The following is a 22,598-nucleotide window of genomic DNA, read 5'->3' as shown; positions in this document are numbered from 1 at the left end:
TCAAAGTAGCTGTGAGTGTTCCCACTTCACAGAAAGTGAAACTGAGACACCCCCCCCCCCCCGCCCGCCAGCCGGCTCCCAGATATTAAGTCATTTGCCACATGTGGCTGCCTCCTTCCAGGTGGCAGGGGCCGGCATTCCCTCTGCCCGGTCCCTGACACCACGCTCCCCGGGCTGCCCCGCCTGGAGACATCCCCTCTGGAAGCCGCCTCAACATTAATGAATCCCTTCCATCTCCAGGACTAGAGCCTCCTGGCCCGAGTCTAAGGACCAGACACCGCTTACTGGGAGATGAGTGTGTTGTGTGAGCACTGGTGCCCCGTCTTCACTGTGAACCCACTCCGGGAGAGCGGGGGGGTGGCTTCTCCGGCGACCGTCCCACCAGCTTATGATGCATGCGGCACACAGGACACGGCACCGTTCCCCGGCCACAAGTGCGCCTGCACAGCGCAGTCCGTCCAGTCCCTCAGGGCTCACGGGCAGAGCAGCTGGGATGCCCGTGTGCCACCCAGAGGCCCGATGGCATCCCCACAGCTGAGCATGAGTTTCACTTCCAAGCCCTCGCTCACCTGGCAGCGAGCCTGCTGCTGGCCTCGTCGCCCACGCAGGTGACAGGCCGGTAACACTCAGGGGTGCAGAGCTGGGACGCAGGCTCACGTCCGTCTGATACCAGGGCCACAGGCATCCTTCTGTCTGTCTTTTCAGTATCACACTGACTCAGAAGGAACATTGGGTCTTCGGAAGGGACTTCATGGAAATTGTAGAGTAGGTGTGTGTGTGTGTGTGCGCGCGTGCGTGTCCACAGACACGCACGGGTCCTCATTTATGGGTGAAAACTGGAAATGTACAATGACAAGCTGCAGCACAAGATGCTTGCTAAATATTACTTCATCAGTTGGCACATGTGTTTGAATGTCCAATACCCTCATTTTGCAGATGGGAGAGCCCAGAAAGACACCTTGACTTGCTCAGCGTCCCACGGCAAATCCACGGAGCAGGGGCGCTGGGCTGAAGGTCTTGATGGAATCCTTTGATTTGAATCGAATGGTGTCAGAGCCCCACAGGAGCTCAGAGACCCTGGAGTCCCTGGTTTTAAATACCACCCATCACATGTCGGGGGGTGTGTGGGGGACAAGCAGCCCGGCCCGAGCCCCCTTCCTCCCCACAGCTGCCCCAGGAGTGCGCCTGCCACCGGCTTCTGCGTGTGATCCGTTAGAGTCAAGTGTGTCCCTGCTTAAGGGATCCTTCTAGATGACCGGCTCTAGCCCAGCGGTGCTCAGCCAGGGGCGATTTTTGCTTCCGGGGAGCATTTGGCGGTATCTGGAGACATTTCTGGTTGTCGGCCCTGGGCAGTGTGAGTGGCGCATAGGGACAAATGCTGCTGGACACCCTGCAATGCCTGGGACAGCCTGCACGACAAAGGAGCATCGGGCCCAGGTTGAGAAGGCCGTGCTCTGGGGTGTGTGACGCTGAGCCCGGAGCAAGGAAGGGTCACACTGTGAGTTCGAGGAGGGGCACGGGGCTGACAGGTGCATCTGGATCCCTGGGGCGTCTTGGTAAAATGTGGACCCCAGCCGATGCTGTAGGGCTCCGGGGAAGCCTGAGAATCTGCATTTCCTGTGCTCTCTATCCCGCACTGATTACTTTCCTTCTCTGCCCTAGGGTTCCCTGGGCCCGCCTGGTCCCCCTGGGAGAGACGGCAGCAAAGGCATGCGGGTACGCCTCGTCCCCCACCTCCCCATGGGCCACCCCCTGGTCAGAGCCCGAGTCCTTGAGGGGGGCGGCCTGCACCAGAGCCAGGCGCGAGCTGGGGCTTGTTTGCACCAGGACCTTCCCGGGTCCCCGGAGGTCAGCCTCGTCGTTTTAACAACACCAGCAGCATCTGTTGCCACCGGGCACTGCCTGTGTGCCCTTGGGAACCAGGGTCCCACTCAATGGACATGCAGTTCTACACAGGGGGGTCTTGTCCCACTGCCCAGGCCTGGAACCAAGTTCAGGTCCAAAGTGGGGGCTTGGCCCAGGTCTCTGGTTTGCAGCCCGAGGAGGCAGGGTGCGACCCCAGTAGCAGCCCATCCCGTACATGCAGCCCCCTGGCCTCCCTCTTGTCAGCTCCCCGACTCTACCTCTCTGCCCTCCCGCCTTTGAATTAGAACACGCTCCAGAAGCACAGCCCGAGAGTGATCGACTGGGCAGGCCAGTCTACTCCAGGGCAAAGGGACCCTCTCCCCCGAGAGCCCAAAGGGGCTCCATCCTCCGCAGACCCCTCCGCTCCCCTCCAGGGGACCAGGCTCCTCCGTGAAGACGGCCTCCCTCGTCAGCCCAGGTCACTATGCTCTCTCCACTGTTGTGTCTGAATCTAGTTGTGCTGACCTCCAGCAGCAGGAGCCAGGGGGTTGGGATGTGCCCCTGGCAATGTAGACGGGCTCCTTGGCTCATGGAAGGTCTCCGAGGGCAGCCTGGGCCTCCTTTCAGTGGTGGTCACCTCGTGTCTGCAATGAGTTTGGAGTTCCAGACATGGATACGCCCGGGGCTTTGGGCTGCCCTGGCGTGCCTGGGCCTGTGTCCCGCCGGGTGATGACCAGCACTCTTTTGTGTGTGCAGGGGGAGCCAGGAGAGCCAGGGCTGCCCGGCGAGGTGGGCATGCGGGTAAGTGTCCCTTTCAGCTGTGTTTATCCCTCTGCTGTTTCCAGCAGGTAAATCTTGGTGCAAAACTGGTTGCTTTGGGCCTAGAATGCTTTCCCTCCTCACCCTTCCCCTATAACCGTGTGTGTGCCCGTGTGTATCTATCCTCGCCTACGTGATTTTTCCTGAATTCTCACAAAAAAGTGAATCATGGCATGCTCTACTGTTTGTCTTTTCCATCCGACGACAGATTAGAGCCACCTTTCCACACCTCTTCTCCTAATCCATGCATTTCATTCCATGATTTGGGTGCATCATAACCTACATAACCTTTTCCCTGTTGTGGCCTGAAATGTTTCTAATTTCATTTGTTTCCTGCTAAAAGCAATACAGCAGTCGATGCGTGTGTGTGTGTGGGGGGATTGTCTATGTGTGTTTCTCTTCGTGTACTAAGTTTTACTTCAATAGAATAGATCGCCAAAATTAGGGTAGCTTTGACCAAAGAAAGACACAGTGTAATCTTCACAGATTTCAATAGATAGTCCCAAATTAGTTGCTTAAAATCTGTGGCAGGTCATGGTCCAGGCAGCAGAGGAACCTCGGGGGCCTTGTCAGGACTTGTCCAACGCTCTGCTCGCCCTGGGGCGGAGGGTGAGTGAGGAGCCACAAGAATCAGGCAGGTTTCTCAGAAGCTGGGCACAGATCCTGGCCAGATCGTAGGAAGGCCACGCAGGACACGTGGAAATGGAACTTGCCGCACTGGCGTCATTGCAGCTCGGAGGCAATGCCCTCTAGCCAGCCGTTCCTTGAAGTAGCAGACTGGGGTGTGAATCATGGGGACTCCTGCTCCCCCAGGCAGGGGAGAAGCAGGGATCGCTGGGTGTTGCCTCTACCCCTGCCTCCCCTCCCCCTGCCTTTCCTTCCCCCGCCCACACCTTTCTGGTGCACACTCTTCCGCAGGGATTCCAAGGACCACCTGGACTCCCCGGGCCTCCTGGACACGTTGGAGCTCCTGTAAGTAAAGACCTGCCTCTGGAAGGGTTCCTGTTCACTCCTCCAGAGATCGGGGCCCAGGGCCCCTGACAAATCCCCCTCCTGTGTCTACACGGAGGACCCACTGCCTTGCACGTGTCAATGGCAATGACATGTTGGTGTCTCTTCCTAGAGCGGAAATGCTGAAACGTTATGGCACTTAGGAAGCCCCCAGAGATCAAGTGTAAATGCACCTTCCCAGGACCCCATTCCCAGATGGTGAAGCCCAGGTGGTGAAGCCCAAGCACTTTTACCTGGCAGCCCAGGCGTTTCTGATACCTGACCCTAAAGAAGCCATTTTTACCAGCCCGTCCTGTCCAATAATTCTCCAGCCCCTAGGCCAGTGCCAGATCCATGATGAATGTCTGGTAACCATGTGCCCCTTGAAGTAAGCGGTGAGCAAATAGACATGGTGTGTAAGGAGCAAAGGGGCTTCTTGGGTGTCTGACCCTATTTTGGGTTCTCATTAAGAGATGTGAGATTAGCTCCCCATGAAAGAAGCAGTGTGAAAGGTCATTTTCAAGCAAGGCAGCCTGCATTGCCTCAGGGGTGCGAGACGTTCAACACCTCTGATCTCTGTGTGTCCGGCCGAGATGTTTGGATGGCATTAAAATGGCAAAGATGTCCAGCTCCCGCCAGAGGCCTGCGTGATCCACAGAGCCTGTGCCCTCTGGGATAGCGGCCTGTGGGTCTGGCGCCTGTGCCTCTTCTCCAGGGACAGAGATGTGGGTATTATCCCCCAAACCAGTAGGCGGGCCTGGGAAGTGTCCGTCCTCTTCAGGAATGTCCCAGGGTCTTTCCTCCAGAAAAGGAGAGGAGAGGAAGGACTGGAGGGAGTTGCCATGGGAGCACAGGACATACTCAGACCTCTCCAGGAGGGCCACGCACCGAGCTGTTGGCCTGGTCCTGAGCCGCCCGGGAGAACCTGTGATGTCATGCGCTGGTGCCGGTGGCCCTGGCATTTCACTGCATGCCCCACATGTGGCAGAGGCACGTCTGTGTCCTCTGCCCCTGCAAGGCCGTGTGGGGCAGTAGCCTGCAGGCAGAGCTTCTACAAGATTCTTGTGCTAACAACCAGTGATGCAGTCGTTCATGGACTCATTTATTCATTCAGCAAGTGCTTATGGGTATCAAGTGGTGGGCACATTCCAGGCTGTGGGGACGCGATGCTGAAGCAATAGGGGCACTGTCCTCGGGGGTCCCCATTCTCCTCAGGGGAGGCAGAGAATGTCTTGCCTTGGCTGATGCTTCTGTAACTCTGCTCAGTGGAGGGGGTTCCTAGCATAGGATCCAGGTGCTGCTCCTGAGGAAGGTGGAGTGGATGCAGGACAGGGCAGGAGCCCTTGCCCCGGAGGAGGTGGAGGGATGTGGCTTAAAGGCACCCAGATTTCTTGATCTGGATTTCGTGATCACCGAGGGATTGCAAGTTCTGGGTGGCAGGGGCACTGGCTCCAAAGCCACATTCCTACCATTGGCCTGGGAAGCTCGAGGGCCAGGGTGTGTTCAAGCCTAGGTGGGAGGACGTGGGTAATCTGGGTCGGGAGGCCAGCCCCAAGAGCTCACCTTGCACCCCAAGCCTGAGGGAGGAGTGCAGGGAGAGTCCTGGCAGACAGGCTTTTCCCCCCTCCCGGGGCAGCCTGTCCGTGGGCCCTCAGGCCTTCAGGTCAGAGATGCTGGACTGAGATGTGTTCTGCTCTTCCCCTTTCCCCGCAGGGTCTCCAAGGAGAACGGGGTGAAAAGGGAGCCCGAGGAGAAAAGGTATTTATGAATATCTGCCTCCACTCGTCACCGCAACTTTCCATAGAAAAGAGGAGGAGGGTGCCTGGGACTGATTGCGCTATGCTTCATGAGTCCCATGAAGCTCATGGGTGCCAGCGTGTGTGTGCACATGGGTGCCATGTGTGTGCACATGGGAACCCATGCGTGTATGCACAAGGGTACCTGTGTGTGTGTGCATGTGGATGTCTGTGTGTGTGCATGTGACAGCCCATGCGTGTGTGTGCACGTGGGAACCCATGCATGTGTGCACAGGGGTGCCTGTGTGTGTGTGTGCATGTGGGAGCCCCTGTGTGTATGAGCACATGGGTGCCTGTGTGTGCACATGGGAGCCCCTGCATGTGTGTGCACATGGGTGCCTGTGTGTATGTGCACATGGGTGCTTGTGTGTGTGCACGTGGGAGCCCATGCGTTTGTGTGTGCATGTGGGAGCCCATGCGTGTGTGCACAGGGGTGCCTGTGTGTGTGCACATGGGTGCCTGTGTGTGTGTGCATGTGGATGTATGTGTGTGTATGCACATGGGAGCCCCTGTGTGTATGAGCACGTGGGTGCCTGTGTGTGCACGTGGGAGCCCCTGCATGTGTGTGCACATGGGTGCCTGTGTGTGTGCACGTGGGAGCCCATGCATGTGTGTGCACGTGGGAGCCCATGTGTGTGTGAGCACATGGGTGCCTGTGTGTGTGTACATGGGAGCTCATGCATGTGTGTGCAATGCGTGTGTATGTGATGGTGTGCGTGCACATGTGGCAGGTGAGGGCCAGTACAGACGGGGCATTTATTTCCCACCCTAGTGTAAGCTCAGGGCCAGGGGGGCATGGGCTCAGCTCCTGGCTCCTGCAGGCACCACAGCCCCTCACACAGGTGGGTTAGGGTTTCCAGGCCAGGGTGGGGAAGGGGGGTGTTGACGGAGCCCGGGTGCCTTCATGGGCTCACATCTCACTTAGCAAAGTTACATAACTTCTCTGCTCTTCAGTTACCCTGACTCTCAGACCAATGGGAGGGTAAGTGGTGACAGTTGTGTCGGGGACCCACAATTAGCCTCTGTCACCGGGCATCAGGAACGGATCCAAGCTGACACTCTCAAGTGCACACTGCCACAGCGGCCGGCACACTTGAGGGGAACTGGGGGGGTCACCGTTCCTTCATAGCATAAGCCAGCTTACCACAAGGTGACCCCAGACCAGACCCTTTCGCATGAGCAACTGTCATCAATTGCTCAGGGTCCAGCGGGTGGGAACAGGGCCTGCACAGAGGTGGGCACCGCATCCTCGGGACCCGCAGGCCCGTCCTGCAGATGCAGGGCTGGGATGGAGCCCTCCGTGCCGAGTCACGTCCCAGGTGGGTCTTCAGAGTTTCCCCCTGTTCTGTCCTCAGTGATACGCGTTCCTCTCACCATATAAGAAGTTTTGAAATCATTATTTTAATTTTATATCAGTGCACTTGGAAAATAAGAAAAACGAGCTTGTAATCTCACCATCCTGATACAACTATGGGGAGCACTTTGCCCTGTTTTCTGTCGGATTTGTTCTTATGTATCTGATTTCCTGTTACATAGACACACATAAGGTGTTCGGCTTTGCCGCCTGGCCTGTCGTCCCTACATGCGGTATTTCTGCCCCGTGCTGCTGTGAAGTTTTTGTGACTCATTTTATTTTTTATTATTTTTTTAAAGATTTTTATTTATTTATTCACGAGAGACACAGAGAGGCAGAGACACAGGCAGAGGGAGAAGCAGACGTCCTGCAGGGAGCCTGATGTGGGACTCGATCCCGGGACCCGGGGATCACGCCCTGAGCCAAAGGCAGAAGCTGAACCCTGAGCCCCCCAGGTGCCCCTCTGTGACTCAGTTTAAAAGCCTGCACGGCGTTCTGACGCATGGATACATGGTGATTTATGCTCCCATCCCCCGGTTATTGATCACCTAGGGTTGTTCCTAGCTTTTCGTGATCAAGAATAATGCTCGGGTGAATATTTTTAAGCCGACAGCCATATTTATTTATTTAGTTTTCAAATTTAGGTTTATTTCCTTAGGCTGCTTCCCTGGAAGTGAGATCACCAGTCAAAGAACGTGGGTCTGTGCATGGCCCTTGAAGCACAGTGCCGCGTCACTTTCCAAAAGGTTCTTGAGAATCCAGGGAGGCAGGGCCTCGGGGGTATCCCACCTCAGGCTCCGAAGCATGATTCGTGTTTGCATATTAAATTTTCATCATTATAAGTGAAAAAAGAAAAAAAAGCAAAATCTCTTACCCCCTGGTCATTGGGATTTGCATCTCTTTTGAGATGTTTTGATGTGGTCACAAATGTGTGTGCCCGGAGACCTCCTTTCTATAGCCCTGTGCCCCTTCCTTTACATGGCAGGGACCTGGAGGTGGCATTTGGAAGAACCAAGACTTCAGGCACAGGGTGGTGTGGCTTGACAGGCAGCTCTGGTACTTGAGAGAACGAGGAGGCAGGGTTTGGGGAACTAACCCTATAGAAGGGCGGGGGTATAGGACGGCAAGAGCGGAGCTCGGGTTTGGTGTCCAAAGTGCACGGTGAGCACAGCACTGATGCTGGATGAAAGCCCGATGTGTGGAGTTCTCCCTTGGTGGTCACCTGAGGGCACAGAGACCCTGGCCTGGGGTTCAAAACAGGCCTCCCCATGCAGCCTCCCCCAAGCTCCTACTGAGGCTTGTCCACTTAGTGCCCCTAGGAGCCCTGCGGTTTGCACTCTGACTAGTCATTTGCGTCAAGTTCGTCTCTCTTTCCCGTGTACACATGGAGACCCCTCGCCGTGTGGGTGCAGCGCTCACGCCGTATTCGTCTCTGGGTCCTCCCTCCCCAAGGGAGCACCCGCCACTGAGCACACGGCCCGTCTCCTACATGGACGTGTGGATGCAGCACTGGGCTCGGGGGATGAGCGATGAAGGAACCAGGTGACAGGTTGGCCTTCACCATCCAACTTCACTTGGTGGATGAACTTGGACTTTTTTAGAGAATGTGCAAGGTGGATGAACTTGGACTTATTTAGAGAACGTGCAAGGTGGATTCGGAAGGTGCATTTTAGCACCTAGGCTTGGGTGATGTCACAGGGCTGGATGGGAACGTTAGCTAGGAAATGCCACAGAGAGAAGGCTCCGGGGGCCAGAGCAGGAACGTAGCACAATCCGGAAAATGCTCTGCTGAGCTTCCTGGTTGCAGCAGCTCCAGCCGCACTTCTGGGGACCAGTGAGTTTGGGTTCCCCAGGGTTTCGGCGGAGGCTGCAGTGCCAAGCTGAGGACTCTTCACAAGCCTGGTAAGAGCCAGCTCCGCCACGTAGGGGCTGCGGCAGCCGCGGGGTTGACCAGAACCTCTGTTTCCTCGTCTACAAAGTGGAAATATTCATGTCTTCCCCCAAAGCTCATCGGGAGGTCGGACAAGAGGACAGAAGCAAAGTGTCCAGCATGTCACCAACATTTCCACGCATACTTCCTTGCCCCGCCTGGGTTTCAGGGGAACGGCGGTCTCTGCACACTCAGTGCTTTGTTCTTCTTGCCAGAACTCGGCTTGGAGGTGACTGCTTTCCCCCCATGCAGCATTGGGCTGCTTTTCCAGCAAGCTTTTAGAGTCTTGTGTTGAGACTTTTGTCCAGCCAAGAAATGGTACATTTCTATCAAAATCCTAAATCATCTCTTTCTAGAGAAGCCTGGAGATCTCTCCTTATTTTCAATTGGGGAAACCGAGCTCAGAGGCTATTTCCTGATGCCATGTGGCCCATTATAAAGATAGCAAGTGCTGGAAACATCTCATTCCCAATGTGAGCTTTCCCCTCCACGCCACACCAGGCCTGAAGCGTTACCAGAAATGTAGGACAACAGACCTACATTTCCCCTGAACTCTCTCTGCAGATTGCTCACAGCCCTGCCCCCTGTGAGGTGTCCCCTCACAGAGAAGTTCAGAAAGTGGAGGGTCACCTTCAGGGAAGGCCTAGGAGAGGACGTTCGGCCAATGTCCCCATTGGCCTGGCTCCCTGGGCTGCTCCAGGTGGCTCACTGAGGCAGAGAGGAGGCCCTGCATGATGCTTCTGGAGCCAGCCTGCCAGGGTTTTGAATCCCAGCTCTGGGCTCTGCAAACAGGGTCACCTTTGGAGAGTAATTTAACATCTGTGTTTCAGGTTTCCTCAACACTGAGAGTAACTGTATTACAGAAGATGAGGATCTACTGCATTAATGTTTGTAAAACGGGTAGAACAGTCCTGGGTGTCATGTGCCATATGCAGAGGGTAGGGAGACGGAAAGCAGGCCAGGCAGAGAGAGACAGGGAAAGATCCACGGAGAGAAGGGGAAGTGTGAGCCTGGGCTCTGCTGGCTCAGCTTTGGGCATATTCCAACTTCCTTGCTGCCCTTCTGGGCGACTCTGAGGAGAGCTGGTCCCTTCTCTACACCTTGACTTCCCCATTTGTCAAGAAGCCTGGACTACATCATCCCTTCGGCTGCTTTCCAGTTCTTACATCTGATGGGTACTTACAACAGTTTATTTCCTCGCAGACCTCTCTGATATCTTACCTCAGCAAGAAGGAAGTTTCCATCTGCCTCCGAGACAGGCCCATCGGTTGCCTGGCCTTGTGCGGCTTGGAGCCAAGCCACCCAGAGCCACTGCCCATCCATTACCGAGCCCGCCTCCAGACGGCCCCGTGGTGGGGCGCTCTGTGTACAGTGGGGGACGGTCCTTGAGGCATCTTCCAGAAAGTGCCTCTGCAGACACAGAGGGAGTGGAGGCTCTGCAGGCATAAAGCGTCCTGGTGATGGAGGGCAGTAGAGCCCAAGTGGACTGAGCAGGTCTACGGAGCCTGTGGCAGCTGGCAGGGTGCAAGGGGAGTCCATCAGAAGGGGGGGAACCCACTCTGTAAGGGGCCAGGAGGTGGATGCGGTGGGCATCCTGCTCTGTCTGGAAACCCGAGCTCCCAGGACAACTTTGGGTGGATGTGACGCCCACACTCCTGAGCCCCCTGGGGTGAGGGGGAGCCAGGGCACAGCTGCCCCAGTAAACTGCTACCAGTGGCTTTGGGATCAGAGACAAGAGATGCTCTCACTCTGGGCACTCACACAAGCTCCTCAGCCCACGTCCTGATGCAGCGGTGCCTGTCCCAGTGGCTCTGGGGGTCACGGGGGGCACACTGTGAAGGCAAGCACAGCCCCTGGCCCTGGGAGGGCCTTCCTAAATAGTAACGAGACCAAGTGGGGGCTTCGGACTGCCTGAGGCCGTAATCTGTCCTGGGGGCACCGGCCCCACCTCTGCCGACAGTGAGAATCCCCTTCAATCCTCCTCCGGGGTGGCCCAGGGGAGCTGCCCACCAGGTCTCACAGTGACAGGCGTTTGCTCAACACCCCCTGGGTGCTGGGGTCACGGAGGCGCCTTCCCTCTTTCACACGGTAAAGGCTTCCTGTGGCAAGTGCCCAGCAGACACACCCCACACGCCTGCCCCCAGTGCCGTCCAGGCCACCACCACCACCCGAGAGCGGTCAAGGCCACCAGGCCGCCTCCAGGCCTGAGCCAGGGTGGCTCTCCAGGGCAATGGGGCCCGAGCTGCCGCTGCTGTCTGAGATCCGGAACCGCAGCAGGAGGATGAGGCCTGGGGGGGCGGGGGTCCTGGGAAGGGTGTGGAACTCTCCAGAGCTTCCTGGGCAGGAGTGATTCCATGAATGCAAGACATTCCTCCTTTGAGTCGAGCGTCCCAGGGTGACACCCTTTAACCTCTTAGGGCTCACTGGACGGTGGAATGAGAGCCTGCCTGTGCAGCCGGTACCTGAAGGTGCTCAGGACGCGGGTGGGCTCCGGTCCCCTCTGCATGGAGCACACCCCCTGTCAGTTAAGGACTGTGAGTGTCCGAAGAGGTCTTAGGGTTCTTGGAATACAGCCACCTTTCTTCTGTTCTCGCTTTTTACGATTTCAACCCAGCGAGGAGGTTGAATCTCAGAGCGGTGTAGACCCTGCAGGTGGCAGCCCGCGTTGGTGGAAAACAAGATCAGAACTGAGTTCCCTGGCCCCTGGCTCCTCACTCTCTTCCCCCCCCCTTCCGTCCTCTGGTCGTTCACATCACACCCTCCTGGCTCGTGAACTTCCTGACTGCTGGCCCCTGCAGCTGGCTTCTCTTTTCCCTCCTTCCTCATCCTACGTGGTCACTCTGTTTTGCTTAACCAGGTTTTAACATGACACCTTCCAGGTGTCACACGTTGTTCTAAGCCTTTTGCATATATTAGCTCACCCAATCCTCAGAGCAGCTGTCAGAGGTAGCTGCTGTATTTGTAGACTGGAAACTGAGTCATGGAGATGCTACGTGTCCCGTCCTAGGTCACACAGCTTGGGAGGGGGAGAGCCAGGCTTTGCATCCGAGTTTTGGGATCAGCTGTGACCGCCTGTACTCCACACCCCCCAGGGCCCTGGCTGCCACCATCTGCTGGGAACCAGGCATGTGGTCAGCTGTCCAAACCCTGTCCCCTGTCATGCTTATGTGGTCAGTGCAATGGTGGCAAGACCAACAAAGTCCAACAATAGCAGGACAGATGTAAGTGTCAGGTCTTTAGGTGGGACCTGCCCTTTTTAGTTCTGCCTCTGACCCCCTTCTTCCATTTGCTTCTACCCATCTCATGCCCCAGATGGGCTTCTAGGGGCGTGTCAGTTAGAGACCCTGCTCCATAGATGGCTGTCTTCTGTCTTCTGTGTCTCTGTCTCTGCTCTCCCTCAGCTTCTCTCCGCCCCCCCCCCATCCACCCTGTGCTGGCCATTGTCTTTCTCATCCCCCTGCCGGGGGACACACACATCTGCTAGGACTCCAGCTCTGTCTCACCTGGTGCTCTGGGTCTGTCCCACCTGGCACTCCAGCTGTTTCCCACCTGGCAGTCCATCTCTTTCCCACCTGGTGCTCTGGGTCTGTCCCATCTGCAGTCCAGCTGTGTCCCACCTGGTACTCTAGCTCTGTCCCTGGCAGTCCAGCTCTGTCCCACTTGGAGCTGCGGGTCTGTCCCACCTGTAGTCCAGCTCTGTCCCACCTGGCCCTGCTCTCTACCTGCTGGCCAGAGACACAGGTGGCTCACTGGCAGTGCATCTGCAGCTGTCCTGAGTTGCATTAGGAGAAATTCTGCTTTTGGGCTTCAGCGATCTTGTTATGTAGGTGCAAGGGTGTAAGAAATGGGGCTTGAGCAATAGGCAGCACTGTCCCCTTTAAGGTAAGCCTGGTAAAATTATACATGGTCAACATGTTTTTTGTTTTGTTTTGCTTTGCTCTGCCTGGGAAAGTGCCCCCTTCAGGGGTGACATTCAGCGGGCTGGCCCTCTCTAAGGAAGAGAGCTCTGTGATGCCAGGAGCCCCTTGTCTTCATTCATGGCCCCATCACAAAGCTTCTGCCTGACTCTGGTCTCCATCTCTAAGGTCAATTTTCTCACCTATGATGTGAGAGGATGGGATTCCATGGGTTCTGAGATCTTGCCAGCTCGATGGAAGAGACCCACAGGCTGTGGATAGTAGAAATAGAGGAAGAAGGGTCGAGAGACCCAGGTTCTGGTGCCAGTGCAAGCATTGCACTGGGGTTGAGTGGTTTTCTGGCTGGGCCTCAGTTTCCCCATCTGCTGTCGGCCCTCCCTCCCACCAACCTGATGATGTGTGGAGGAAGAGAACATTGCTGACTCATTCCTTAGTCATGGATGTCTTCCCAGGAAGGGATTATCATCTTCCCCATGACACGTGGTTAAGAGAAACAGCCTCAGAGGTGACGAGACTTGCCCAGGATTACACAGCTAAGAAAGACAAGCCCCACTCTGAGCACAAGCAGATGGGTGGGCATTAGAGGGCTGCGTGGATGATTGCTTCCCCTTAGCCAGCAATTCACTTTTAATTCCAAGCACTGGGAATGCAGCGGATGCTCATACATATCCGCTGGATGAATGAACGATGTGTAAATATGCTCACAGTTTTATGAACTGTGTTACAAACCCCACAAGTCCATTATTTTGTTTGGCTTTATGAGATGAAGAGACTGTGTGTGGGACACCTGGGTGGCTCAGTGGTTGAGTGTCTGCCTTCAGCTCAGGGCGTGATCCCAGGATCCAGGATCGAGTCCCACATTGGGCTTCTTACGGGGAGCTTGCTTCTCCCTCTGCCTGTGTCTCTCATGAATGAACAAATAAAATCTTAAAAAAAAAAAAAAAAGAAACAACTGTGTGGTTCAGAGAGGCAAGGTGGCCTTGCCTTGGTCACAGATTGGGGAAAGGCAAAACAGATTTCGGAATCTGGATTCTCTGACCTGTAATGTATGCACATTGAGCCCCAATGCCCATAAATTCTAGGCTGGTGTGTGTGTGTGTGTGTGTGTGTGCGTGTGTGTGTGTGTGTATGTTTGGGTCTCCAGTAACCGGAAACACTGGGTAGAGAGTAAAAGGTTAGCACAGTTGGACACTAAGGGCCTTTGCATCTCATGGCACTGACCACAAGGAGGCCCATTTGTTCTTCACCTCTTCATTTTTCTTCCTCTTGCCAGGGGGAGCGAGGCCTGGATGGATTCCCCGGGAAGCGTGGAGAGACAGGAGAGCAGGTAAGTAGGCATGGGCTCGGCTTTATTAGAAGACAGGAGACTGATGCAAAGCTCTGTAGGGCCTGAATGCCTCGGTGTCCGGTTCAGCTGGAGGCTCCGGGAGGCCTAGGGACCAGACCCCCGCTTATGGTCACCAGTGGATCCTCCAGCACCAGGGGGTGGGGATCCCAGAGAGCACAGCCCCTTCCATCCTTTCTAACCACGGTAAAGGCCATGGATGGCGTGCATGTGTTCAAAGTGATATATTCATTGCAGGCTCTTCTGCAAGAGTTAAGGATTACAAACAACCTGGAAGCTCATCAGTAAGGAACAAGTCAAAAGAATCAGGGTGTGTAGTTACAGGGGAATATTACGAAGCCATGGAAATTAATGCAGCTCCTCATGCACTGGTGGGGATGATCTGTGCGATATGTCTTGAGTGAAAATACAGGCAAGTGTAGAATGCTGTGGAAAAGAGCATCTAGGACATACGCAGACATGTGCCCTCCTTGGGAGGACGCTCCGGAAACTGATCACCTGCTTTCCTCACTCGTTGCCTCTGGAGGAGCCTCCTCAGTGGCTGGCGGGTGGGACCAGAAGGGGATTTTTATGCACATAAATTCTGAACCATGGGAATGTGTGATCCGTGAAAGTAAATTTAAGTATTTAAATGGTTAGAATGAAATAAAACCTAAAATTCTACATCTGCCTGAAGACATTTGGGAAAATCTTTTTATAACATAAACATATTAATATATGCTTATGTTATATATTAATCTGTGCAATATAACATATTAATATAGCAGTCGATTATTATGTTCATTTTCTTAGGTTTATCGATAAAGTAATCAGACACATTAGCTGTATTTGATATATTCATTCCTTAAATGTATTCATTTCAATATATTAATATAAATTAAATTTATGGTGAATCCCATCAACCCAAAATAACATCTTGATTTTTTAATTTATTTTTTGTAATTTATTTTTTTATTAGTGTTCAATTTGCCAACATATAGAATAACACCCAGTGCTCATCCCATCAAGTGCCCCCCTCAGTGCCCTTTATTGACAATAAATTGGAATAATACCTTTTATGTCTCACTGCCCCCCCTTAGCATTATGTCATAAACGTGTAACTATTTTCCTAAATATTCACCAGGGATGGGACTCAAATGACTGCTTAGTGTTCTGTGGTGTGAACATGCCAGCATTTATTCATATTTATTGCGTGCCGCCCCTGCACCAGGGCCAACTCCTCACGCTGGAAGTGCCCACCTGGTGACGGCCCAGAAAGCAAAGGCCTTTCCTCATGGCAGTGAGCCAGCATGTAGTGAGATACTGATGGGATGGAGGCAGCAGAGGACGGGGTTTGGAGAAACAGGAACAGCAAGTGTCACCAGGGTCTCCTCCTACGAGGGGGCATTAGGTCTCTTCTGATCGTTGGCTGTTTATAGGAAGAAAGGAAGAGCGAGAGCTCGCATGTACGTCTCTGAGCACACCTGTGCCTTTAGGATGAATTCCTAAGAAAGCCATTTGTCAATAGGATGGACATTGGTTGTCCAACTGCCTTCCAGATTCCCCCTCCTCTTATGAGGAGGCTCATAGGAGGGCTCCCCAGGGGTGGGTGGCTCCAGGCCCATCCTCACTTGCTCTCTGGTGGGAGCTTGACCTGCCTGGCTCTCCACTGGGACCCCCTTGGAAGGCTTCTTGGTGAGAACCCCTGAAGAGGAGGCAGGCTCGTCTTCAGCATCCCTTACACCAGCCCTCTGGGTCCTGGGTTTGCCCTGCCGCACTAATTGATCCTGGTCCAGAGTCCAGGCAGCCCTGCAGGCCCCCTCCCTTGCCCCTGGGGACTCAGCTGGTCCTCAGTGCCCTCTGAGCAGATGCTGGGTGCCTACTTCCTGCCTCTCACCTGGAATCTCCCCAGACACATCCCCTGTATCCCTCGAGAAGTGGTCCTTGTCCCTCAGAATGGGCGCTCCACAGCACAGTTCCAGCTGGGTCCAGAGGGGACCATGCAGGACATGGCATTTGGCAGCCGATGGGGAGAGAATTTTCCAGCAATCAGCAGTGTCCAGAAGTGTGGTCTGTGCCTTCTGGGGTGAAGGCAGATTACAGTTTTGGAGCTGCATGGCCTGCAGCTCTTCCTCTGCCCTCACTTCCACTGACAGCCTTCCTTTCCCTTCCTCTAGGGAAGACCTGGCCCTCCTGGTGTGGCAGGACCCCAGGGACAGAAGGTAAGCCAGGCCTGGGGTGAGAAGGACTTTGGGCTCCAGGCAGGTGGTGTGTGTGCTGCTGCCCGTACAAATCAGGGCCCCAGGGGGAATGAGGGGGCCAGGCTGGTGTCTTGGGAACAAAGTGCAGACAGAGGTGATGAGCTGGGCCTCAGGAACTCAGCCCCCACGAAATTTCTGGTTATTTAAAATTTGTTTTTCTACTCCGAGGAATAAAAAAGAAAAAAAAAGCATATAAAAACAGAACAAAACAAAAATCCCTGTTATGTAATATCCAGACGTATTAAAATATTATGCTACTTAAAATTGCCTTTTGGACTCAGGCAGGCTGTGAATAAATACCAAACAACATCGTACAGACTCCTCCCCCCTTTCTCCATTTCTCCATTTCTCTGCAGCACTTTTTTAAAAAAAAAGTTGGCCTTTTTTTTTTTTTTTGCCCAAATCATAATTCTGAAAATGTACTAGATCTTTCATAAACAGAATGAAGATTGCATCTCATCATACTGGCCATCTCCTTTAGAACATTCTCTCAAGAAAGCTTAACTCAATAAATTTGCTGCTCAGAATTTCTGTTTTCTCAGTGGAAAAAAACACATGTTAAGAGTCTTGGCAAATTGTGAATGCTCTGAAAATGAAGATAATAGCCTTCCCAAGCATTCAGGGTGGCAGGGAAGACCAAGTAGGTACTGTGTGTCCTGGGTTCTCATGGGGGTACCTGGGATCTCATGGTATCACGAGTTCCAGATTCTTTGGGAGGCCCCTGGGAAACGCATCCGATGTGGGGTTGAAGAATAGCCAGGGACCCGAAGGGAGGAGAAATCCAGGTAAACTAAGGCAGGTGCAGCCCGAGGAGCATCACTCGGACTCCATCACTCTGCAGAGCTCAGGTGAAGGTCACACCGCCTGACACGCACGCGTCCCAGCGAAGTCTGAGAACAAAAGAGGAGAGGAAGACTGGTCTACTCTTTGTAGAAGCAGACAGGTTATGTGTTATAAATAATCAAACAGACCCACAGGCTAAAGAAGCCTCACCTTAGGCGTGGCTGCTGGAGAGCGTTGCTGTCTCCCAAACTTGCTCACTTGGGCTTCAGTTCTGAGTTAAATTATTCCCTCTCCTAAGTATTTTTAGCGTTGAGATCTATATTGTTATATTATCTTGGCATCAGGATTTTAATATATTCTCACAGTTCCTTGACAGGGGATGCTAAATTCTAAAATAAGTAGTGTATTTCAAGTCACTAAGAGGGAGTGATCCTTGAGGTTTGGATGTGGGTGATTCCTGCTACCGTGTGTGTGTGTGTGTGTGTGTGTGTGTGTGTGTGTCTGCCTACCACACGGTGGCTGACCGCAGAGCCCAGGCTCAGGGAGGCACTGTTTATGCCAGGTTAAACTCCATGCTTGTGTTGGTTATATCTTGATAGTGGCGACCTTCCTGACCCTTAGAAGCATAAAGCAACAATCATGTGGCCTCATGCAGTCTCTGAAGGCCGGGATCTAGGTACATGGTGTACACACGGTTGGGTCGTCCTGGTCTGGGGTCTTCTGTGAGGTAGTGGCTGGGCTGCCAGCCGTGCTGTGGTTAGCTGAAGAATCTGCTTCTCAGCTCACACACATGGTTTTTGTCAGGCCTACGTTCCGTGGTGGCTGCCGGCCAAAGGCTTTGCCTCCTCATTACACGGCCTCTCCATAGGGCTGCTCACAGAAGGGGAAGTGGCCTCCCTTGGAGTGAGCGGTGAGTGACCTGAGGTCGGGGTGAGGGGCTCCACACGGAAGCCACCATCATGCTCATAGCCTCACCTTAGAGGCCACCCAGCGTCCTTCCTGCTGTGTGCTGTGGGTCCCATAGCCTAGCACTGGTACCTGTGGGGGTCACCACAAGGGTGTGAGGACCAGGAGGCGGGGGCCACTGGGGGCCCCTGGGGATGCTGACTGCCTTTGCAGAAATACACTACTTACATAATGCAAAGGAATGACTCGAGGACAGACTCTTGGTTTCTTGGTTATTACTTACTAGCTTTTAGGCCTTGAACATGTTACTACGCTGGCAGGTAGCGTGGCCGAGTGGTCTAAGGTGCTGAATTAAGTTACTACCCATTCCCCATGCTTTAGTCTCCTTGTCTCCATGATGGGAAAGAGTGCCAGCAGGGAAAAGCTTGAATCTCAGTCCTTCAGACAAAGCCAGGCCGATGTAAAGGCTCCAATGTCTATTAGCTACAAGCACACAACTTTATGGATGAACCACAGGATCTTAGTTTTCCTTATTAGTGATTTCATGTGTCAGGACATTGGCTCTCCAATTCTGTAAAATGACCTGAGCAAATGAGAAAGCCCCGATCGATTAATTTCCTAACTGTCATTAAAAATTCACTTTTGTGGTGTGAGGATGATGGTGATCATGATGGGTATAACAATAAACACAACAAAAGTAAACATGATAGTGAGGCATAGCGTAAATGGAAGAAAGGAGATGCCATCATCTCCAAACCCAAAATATTCAGGATGCTCCCATATATGACTACCCAGTTACCTCTCCTTTATATCTGTTTATAGAATAGAAAATAAGGTAGACCCACAAACATTACAGTAGAGCTGAGAATGGCTTCTGATAGTCATATTGCTAAAATATATTTTTTAAGATTTTATTTATTTATTCATGAGAGACACGGAGAGAGAGGCAGACATAGGCAGAGGGAGAAGCAGGCTCCCCGCGGGAAGCCTGATATGGGGCTCAATTCCAGGACCCGGGGGTCACGCCCTGAGCCGAAGGCAGATGCTCAGCCACTGAGCTACCCAGGTGCCTCATTACCAAAGTATTAATAAGGTTTATGGGAGCATGGGGAAAACATAATCCTGCTCATGGAGGTTGAAAGATGCTCATGGGGAAATGGAAAGATGTGCCAGCCAGATTCTGAGGGCCTGGAGATCATCGTGTATATGTCACGGAAGCTTCTAGAGACGATACACAATGGTAAAAAGAATGGTGTGTGTGTGTGTGTGTGTGTGTGTGTGTGTGTGTGTGTGTGTCTATGTCTATGTGGACGGTGGTGCCGTGGAGAGAAAAAACTAGAACAGAAAGATGTTGCTGAGATAGGAGCTATTATTGTGGGAGACAAAGAGGAAGGTAGAGCAAGGAAGGCTGACACCCATTAATGATGTACCTTCCTCTCCATTTTGCTGTGCAGCCAAAACCACTCTATGATAAAGTTGATTAAAAGAACATGTAGTTGGGATCCTAGAAAAAATGCCTGATGCTGTGTAAACAGAGATGTTTTCCAAGTCTTGGGCAGCCAGTGGGGACAGCGGGGTTGTTTAGGGTCAGAGATAACCTGCCCTGTCCATGTGACAAGACCTCGAGTGGAGCACAGGATGACACGTGTGCCCGAGTCCCTCCTTCTGACTCCTCAGCATTGGGACTTACGAGATGCTTTTTGTGCTTATCCAGCAAATCAGTCATTCTGTGCCAGCTTATTCAGCGTTAGTTTCTTCGTGCTTCCCCATGCTCTCTGGGGCTTGGTCCCCAAGTCATGTGTAAGGACATTGGCGGCAAATCATGCTCTTGTTTAGCCATGGGGCATGAAGGTTGTAGCAGTGAAGATTTTTCTGTTGCCACAGTCAACAAATATGCCCCACACAGAACCAAGACATAGCTCACACCCTGGAAATGTGATGTACCCACAGCCATCGTAGGCCAGGTGATCCGGAGGTCATGGGGAAGGGGACACGAAGCAAGTCTTTGGTACATCATGACTTGGTGAAAACAGATGGGAGTGATCACAGCATGGGTTACATATGTGATAGACATTGAATGCTGACCACGTGCTGAACCAGGGACTTGGCACAAAGGATGCGCCATAAGGTGTAGTCGCCATGCTGGCTATGTCCAGTCTGGTGCCTGGTACGAGCATGTGCTAGTGGAACAAGAGGTGCTCTCGAGCAGGAAACAGCTGTGAGAGCAGCAACCAGATGTAGGCCCTGGGCAGGATGTGCCCAAAAGGGGCAATAAGGCCTCTTTGGTCTTGATACAGAGATAAGAATTAGACCCAGAAAATCCGAGAGGAGGGAGAAAGACCCAGCATGGTGGCAGCATGAGGTGGAGCATGGAGGAGGAAGTGGTCCCGTGGACCTTGGGTAGATAAGCAAGGGCCCCAGAGGGGTGGGGACCGGCAGAGGAAGGTGGCAGAAAGTACGCCATTGAAATGTCTGTCATTTTTCTGTGCAGGGTGACGTGGGGCCTGCAGGTCCTCCTGGTGTCCCGGGCTCTGTGGTAAGTGTCCAGGCATCCCAGGGGGGCTGGAATCGCAGACTGACGCTGATGGAATTGGGTGTTTGGGAGAGTCCTTGCCTCTAGAAATGAGGAGGAGCTCATCTGACCACTCGAGCCAGATACGGGGCTTTCAACACTAAAAATGGGGTACGATCTGAGAAGTTCCTGCATTACGGCAGGCTGTGTGAATACCCCCGATGAAGCTGTGGGGAGTGGCTGTTGGGAAAACGTCACCACCTTTGCTGACGCGTGGTTTGTCATACAGGTGCAGAGAGAGGGTCTGAAGGGCGAGCAGGTAAGGGGAACGCGGGTCCTCCCCCTGTGGGGCTCTAGGTGGGGGCAGAGGTAGAAAGGCCACAGCCATAGGGTTGAAGCTGCTTATGGACTCAGATGGAACCTTCCAGAGATGGGTCAAGTTGATTTTGCTCCAGGAATGCAGATCCCCATTCTGTATCTCTGGGCTCCTTTTGGGAACCCTGGATGTAGACTCTGAGTCAGCAAAGGGTCATGAGTCACGGGGAAGAGGGAGCCGTGACTAATGCATATTTGGCTTCTATTACCAGGGAGCTCCAGGACCACGGGGTCACCAGGGCCCACCTGGGCCACCAGGAGCTCCGGTAAGTCACCCTCCCAGCCCGGGGTCTGCTCTGAACACCTCTAGGTCTGGAAACCAGTGGTTTTCCCCTACTGAGCTCTGTGGCATTGCAGAAGCTGGTTCCACCCCCGCCCCCCCACTCCAGGTAATAGGTGGTGGTGTCACCAGCATGTGAGGGAGCAAGCTGAGCCCTGATTAGTGAACTTCCCATTAACGGCCACAGATCAGACAGTTAGCAAGTGCAGAGCTGAAATTGAAACCCAGGCAGCCCACCTCCCCAGCCCCCAGGTCCTAAAAAGGCTGTGAGTGGGGTTTCTGGTACACAGTCTGGTTTTTTAGGTTCCTTTTTTTTTTTTTTTTTTTTAAGTAGACTCCAGTCTAGTGGAGCTTGAACCCACAACCCTGAGATCAAGAGTCACATGCTCTACCGACTGAGCCAGACTGGCACTCCTTGGTTTCCTCTTAGATAAACTGGGGTAAGAGCATTGACATTGAGGTGCCAGGCGAATCTTTTCCAGGGCATATTTGCTCCTCCTGTGTTTCTGATTCAAACTGAGTTTGCAGTGGCCGGGAAGGCTTCAGCCTTTGGGTTCTCTACTGTAACAAATTCAGCCATATGTAAATAACCATTTGGGAAGAGGCCCTGCAAGAGGGACTCTGATCATTCAGTGTTGTGAGTTTAGATACTAAGGATAATTAATGAGCATACAGTCAATTCCACAGGTCAATGATTATACCATGCTCCTCCTGGCAACATGCCATGGCTCCTTTCAAATTAACGTATTTTATCGAAGGAAATAAGACAACTCTTATTTTGAAATGTCCATAAATCAAATTGATATGAGGCCATCAGGGCCCCATTCCTCATTGGGATAAGTCTGTATGGTTTCGTTGGGATAAAGCTAGAAGAAATCTAGCAGATGCTTGATTCTAGTGTGATTAGAGCAATTTCACACCAAGAAAGTTCAGGTCAGAAGAGCTACCTTCTGTCTCTGTAACCTTGGATGTCTTACTTAATCTCCTAAGGCTTGGTTTTCCGGAGCTCCCTACCATTATGATAACCGTTGGCAGATTTACAGTAGAAGAGGCAGGCAGTGTGGTGTGCTCTCATGTTTGGATCTCTGGGCATACGTGCATATGTATTTCAGATCTGTAATGGGCAAGTGCTGAAAGTCTATACTGTGTCTATCAATCAATCAATTGATCTATCGATCTATCTATCTAAGATCTATTTATTTACTTTGGGGGAGAGGGGCAGAGGGAGAGGGAGAGAATCTCATGCAGACTCTCCACCAAGCACAGAGCCCGACATGAGGCTTGACCTCACAACCCTGAGATCATGACCTGAGTCCGACACTCAACCAACTGAGCCACCCAGGCGCCCCCTACACTATAGTATATTCTTCCGTGCAAACATATGCATGTCACATCTGCAAGGGTGAAGGCATTATTTTTGTTTTGCCAATGAGGACCTCGGTGCAGACCTACAGAGTGGATTGTACATAGTCACACAGCTATTAAGCAAAATTGACCTCGGAATCC

General features: G+C 53.0%; 1 protein-coding gene across 7 annotated transcripts in view; it reads left to right on the top strand.

Moving 5' to 3' along the window:
* The window catches only part of COL22A1 (collagen type XXII alpha 1 chain), a 260,407-nt gene that overhangs the window by 98,719 nt on the left and 139,090 nt on the right, over positions 1-22,598 (top strand). For 6 of the 7 annotated variants that reach the window (XM_077847369.1, XM_077847366.1, XM_077847368.1 and 3 more), the window contains 9 exons: positions 1,663-1,725; positions 2,602-2,646; positions 3,583-3,636; positions 5,368-5,412; positions 13,925-13,978; positions 16,153-16,197; positions 20,417-20,461; positions 20,727-20,756; positions 21,025-21,078. In XM_077847369.1, the coding sequence (XP_077703495.1) occupies positions 1,663-1,725; positions 2,602-2,646; positions 3,583-3,636; positions 5,368-5,412; positions 13,925-13,978; positions 16,153-16,197; positions 20,417-20,461; positions 20,727-20,756; positions 21,025-21,078 (435 nt within the window). The remainder of the gene's footprint in view (positions 1-1,662; positions 1,726-2,601; positions 2,647-3,582; positions 3,637-5,367; positions 5,413-13,924; positions 13,979-16,152; positions 16,198-20,416; positions 20,462-20,726; positions 20,757-21,024; positions 21,079-22,598) is intronic. The other variant, XM_077847367.1, reaches the window with a different exon arrangement.

This window comes from Canis aureus, chromosome 14 (assembly GCF_053574225.1).
Source record: "Canis aureus isolate CA01 chromosome 14, VMU_Caureus_v.1.0, whole genome shotgun sequence".
NCBI classification, from domain to species: Eukaryota; Metazoa; Chordata; class Mammalia; order Carnivora; family Canidae; genus Canis; species Canis aureus.
The sequence above is the reverse complement of the archived record's forward strand: the minus strand, read 5'-3'. Positions and strand labels throughout refer to the sequence as shown.